General features: G+C 29.6%; 1 protein-coding gene across 2 annotated transcripts; it reads right to left on the reverse strand.

The window, feature by feature from the left end:
• Window positions 1-444: 444 nt before the first annotated feature.
• Window positions 445-4,572, reverse strand: LOC110625178 (probable pectinesterase/pectinesterase inhibitor 25). Of its 2 annotated transcripts, XM_021770746.2 has the most exons (3): window positions 3,844-4,563; window positions 1,282-1,615; window positions 445-1,194 (listed from the first exon to the last, which is right to left on the reverse strand). In XM_021770746.2, exons 1-3 carry the CDS (start codon window positions 4,492-4,494, stop codon window positions 500-502), a joined length of 1,680 nt encoding a protein of 559 aa, XP_021626438.2. In that variant the 5' UTR covers window positions 4,495-4,563; the 3' UTR covers window positions 445-499. The 2 variants fall into 2 exon arrangements, with proteins under 2 accessions (XP_021626438.2, XP_021626437.2); XM_021770745.2 differs by having other exon boundaries at window positions 445-1,615; window positions 3,844-4,572.
• Between the last annotated feature and the right edge of the window lie 557 nt (window positions 4,573-5,129).

The raw sequence follows: 5,129 nt of genomic DNA on the forward strand, positions 1-5,129 counted from the left end.
CGATTTTCAAAAGTGTGACGAGGGCCGCAGACCTATCACAAAGTTTGATATGGAAATTTTATCGTTTAAGAGTCAATTTTATATTTTAATTATTTTTTTGGATATTTTGAATATTTTTATAATTTTACTTATTAAAATTTTGTTTCTATTATAAATAGTCGCTCTTAACTATTAGAAATTTACTTTTTCAAATTTTAAAAAATTTTAATAAGACTTTTAGTTTTTTAACCTATTTTTGCTCTTAATACTCAAACGATATTAGTTAAAATTCCTGACGGACGGAATCTAAATATTACTTTATCAAAATTGAATTTGCATATAGAAAGATAATATATGCAAAGTGTATACAAGCAGCTTCAAAAACAAATTAAACAATTGGTGAGAACATATTAGTCTTTATACCCAAGATACCAAAAGAAAGAAATCATATAAAAAATATTGAGATGCAAAATCACGAATACAAATTTGAAAATAAATCTTTATCAAGTTTAAATAAGAATTAATAAAGTAAGCCTCCAGAAAATGGTATGTCAGTATCAGGCAACCAAGTATATCCCATGGTGAAATTATAAACTGTAAAATTAAGAGCTTGTGAAACATTCATCAAATTATAACCTGCCCACTTCACTCGCATACTTGTATTAGCTCCTGGTCCATAATTATTAAACTCTCCATAATAAAGAGTGTCTAATCCAATAGTCCCATTCCATTCTAGCCATCCAACAGGATCAATTAGATTGCCGATGTATGATTGCATGTAAACAGTTCTCGAGTAATTCTTCCAAGGTCGACCCAAATAATTTAAGGTTGAGTTCAAGTCCATTGACAAATCTGGTGCAGCTTCAATGGTGCAATTGTGTATGGAGATGCCTGTATTTTGATTAGGATCAGTGCGGCCTTGTGCTGTCAAGGAATTCTTCTGGTTAGGCAATGGTTTGCGAGCGAACAAATTGCAGCTCTGGAAGACTGCAGCTGAATTGCCAAAAATGAAATCTACAGTTCCATATATGTCGCATTCCCTGTAGAATTGCCTCAAGGAGTGGACATAAAGAGTATCTTGATACCCTTCGAAACTGCAGCGATAAAAAGTAGACAAATCTGCATTATTCCTTACTGCTACTGCTTGGTGCATTTCTGGACCAGCTGTATTCCTGAATGTGATGTCTACAGCAATAAATCGCTCCCCAGAAACAGCTGAGTAGCAAGATCCAAACACAGAATTAAACATAAATGCAGTAAGGGAACGAGTTGTATTAGAGATGGATAATGGATTAATTTTACCAAACGTTGAGGAGTTGAAAGTTGTCCAGCCAGCCACCACACTGTGGTTTCCTGTGATGATAGTTCGATTAATTCCATCTCCTATCAGCAATATGTTCTTCTTATGTTTGGGCACAACCACATACTCTTCGTAGCATCCTTCTCTTGCATAGATTATAAAATACCCATCTTCAGGCTTTAATTTATTTGGAGCAATAGCTATGGCGTCTCCAATAGATGTGATGCCCTCCACACCATCAGGGCTGACAAATACTGTGCCGTTTATGAGAATGCCATTACCCTGTAAATCAGCAAGTTGGCGTCCTCCACTGGAGCTTTTAGTTTTACGTAAAGCCTGTGAATTATCATTAACTCAGTTTCCTCAATATAAAATTAATAATAATTAAAAAATTTATGATAGAATTAGTAATTTTTTTAAAAGAATAGAGTTTAATTAAAAAAAATAGTTTGAAGTGAAATTGCAACGGAACTAAAATGTATAGGATGCTTTTCATAATTATCTTTTGTACTAATAAAATCTTATTATTTTCTTTAGTAGAAGATAGGAGAGTGGAGATTTAAATCTAAAACTTTAGATTAGCCACTTAATAAGTCAAGCTGAATATACATTATTAATTTTTTTGAAATGCCATTCTACATATTCACATAATTTTAAGAAAATGGTTAATTAGTATTATATTTCAGAAAGTTAAAAAGAATATTTTAGAAAAATCATTCTAAAAAAATATTTTATTATTTTTGATATTTTTAACCAAATTATAGTAAATATTATTTTAAATTATTTTTTAATATTTTATAACTAATATATTTAATAAAATTATTTTTTTAATATAATTTTAAAAATAATATTAAATTGTAAAAATATTGAATAAATTAAAAAAATAATTTTAGTTAAAATAAAATCAACATAAATCGTTATTATAATGGCTAATTTTAATAATTTTATAAATGTTCATTAGGATGCATCTAATCAAATTTTAAAAAAATAGAGTTTAACTGATAAAAATTAAAAATGCAGTAAAATCATAATAAAAGTAAAATATAATTTTTTTATAATTAATTTTAAATTTTATTAATATAATATGATCACATTTATTAATACAACATGTTTAATTCAGTGATAAATACATTTAAATAAATTTAAAAAATTTCAGATATTTTTTTTTTTTGAAATGGGGGATGAGGGATTCGAACCTGAGATCTATCAGGTTTAACCGGATGCACTTACCATCAGGTTAAGCCTGGGAGTGCATTTCAGATTTCTTTTAATTTTTAATTTTTATTTTAAAAAATAATATAAATAATAATAGTATGTATTTAGAGTAATTTTAAAAAATTAAATTTTAATTAAAAAAATAGATGGTGTAATTATAATAAAATAAAAATATAGATTTTTTTTTACAATTAACTAATTTTTTCAAAAATTTTTAATTCTCTGGCAGAGCAACGTGTAAATTATTGTAGCTTTATTATTACTTGGGGCTAGTTCCTCAAAATTCAACGATCAACGCGCACGTGAACCACATGTAGCGTTTGTGTGTTTCTGCTTACAAGTTTGGGATTGGGCCATGTGACCCTTATTATTCGGCTTCTAAAATGAACGTGACGTGTTTTGTGCCATTACTGTCTTTGACTTAAAACCGTTTCTTAATGCCATCGCCTAAAATACATCTAACAGAAAAATAATCAGATCTCTAAAAACAAATTAACATCTTAATTTTTGAAAAATATTTTATTAGATCCTGAAATATTTAAAAAAATTAAAATAATCTGAAAATTCAAATTACTGAGTAACATGAATCTTTTATAATATTTTAATTATACCAATTTAAATTTAAAAAATTTTAATATAAAATAATTATTATTATTATATTATTGCTGAAATTTTATAATAATTTAAATCTTGTGGATATATATATAATTGTAAGTAAATTATACAATAATTTAAATCTCATAAGTATATTTGTGATTCATGCTAATTTGTACTAAATTTATAAAATTATTTTAATCATATTTTTAAATAATTTAAACATTTTATTATAAAATATTTTTAAAATTTAAAGTGTCACTCAATTTTTTATAAAGTTTATAAGTGTAAATATATATTTAATATATTTAAAAAAAAATTATTATTTGCATTATCGGATGTCAGATCGCTAGTTTTATTTTTGAACTTATTCAATGTTTGGAAAAAGTTTTTTTTAAAAAATTATTAATGTTTTTAAAAGATTTTACTTAATTTTAGAAGAGAAATATTTTTTTAATTATTAAAAAATAAAAATTCATTGCTAAATTCATTTAAAATTTCATATATTATTTATTCATGTATTCCAAACATTTTTTTTTCTCTCGCTTTATTTATTCTTACTTTTTTCGGTATCTTTTCTAATTATTAATTTTTCTATTTGTATTTTTTTCCTCATATTTTCTAATTTTCACCATCTTTTTCTCATTTTTATTTTTCTCAATACTTCCTTAATAATAATTATTCAATATGAATTAAAAATAAAATTTATTAATTTTAAAAATAATTTTATATGCAGTAATATGAGTGAATAATACCTGGATGAGAGCTTCAAGCGGTTCATGGAGTCCGTTGTTTGAGAAAGCTCTTTGTTCATGACCACCCTTTTTATTCTTCTTGTATTTCTTCAGTGCATGCGTGACAAGCCCAAGAGAAACACTATACAACTCCGTTACATTTGAAAGAGGACTGGACAATGAACTCACAATTCTACTCTTAGATTCCACCAATCCGTCAAAACAAGTCTCTTGATTCGTCACTATTCCACTCAGTAAACTTTTCACTCTCTCTACCATCTCATCCTTCATTAACTCCGGCCACTTCAGTTCTGACGATAAGGTCTCCAAGTAGTCCACACTCAGCTCCGTCAACTCCCGGCAATCTGCTAATGCAGCAGTCTCCTCGTGGCTCAATTCTGAGAGTTCCTTATCGTGGGTCAAGTAGTGATTGATCACTTTGGATAATCTTTGTGCTTGTTTTAGGCATTGTTTCACTGAGAACTTCCCATAATCATAGGGATTTGAGGGTGACGAGCCAAAATTTGATAAGATCGAATGGCAGAGCTTGGGGTAGAGAGTAGATTTGCAAGCTAAGGAAGGTGATTGTGGTGGGGGGATAGAGGAGATTAATGAAGCTGAGAATAGCAACAGAAAACAAAACAAGAGAAGAAAGAAGGAAGAGGGTTGCATTTGGATTTGGTTTATTAATTCTACAGCAGCTGTAAAATGTTGTTTGTATAGCTTATGCGTGAAGTCCTGGTGCTTTTTGAATATATAGCGAAAGAGAAAGCGCGTGATAGGTATTAATAGTATGGGTGGAGTGGGGATCTGCAGTTGATGAAGTTTGAGAATAAATGGTTTCATGAGGAGGAACGTGCAAAGGAAGACAAAACTGATGGAATGCGTGAACGATGAATTAAACGGGAAACATAGTTGTTCGGGCGCGTGTAATTCGTCAATTTTATACCAAATGCTTTTGAGGGGATCCAGTATTTGCTCTCCGTTAGAAGCTTGATACTTTCTGGTGGTCCCCTCACCACCCATATGCCTTCCTTTCTATACAAATAGAAAATAGTAAGAAAAATTTATTATCACTGCTCGCCGTTTGCTACAATAGCTGTTTGTTGCTTGAGTCGTTAATTGTTCGCGTTGCTTGTCACTGGATGTCCTTCCGTTCGAGTCACTTGTTCATTGCATCTTTGGCCATTCACGCCGCTCGCTGATTGCATCTCCAACAACTCGTGTCGCTTATTATTTGTGTCTTTAGCCACTCGCACCGCTCGCTGATCATATCTTTAACAACTCGCATCGCTCGCTGCTTGCAT

Source organism: Manihot esculenta, chromosome 10 (assembly GCF_001659605.2).
Source record: "Manihot esculenta cultivar AM560-2 chromosome 10, M.esculenta_v8, whole genome shotgun sequence".
NCBI lineage: Eukaryota > Viridiplantae > Streptophyta > Magnoliopsida > Malpighiales > Euphorbiaceae > Manihot > Manihot esculenta.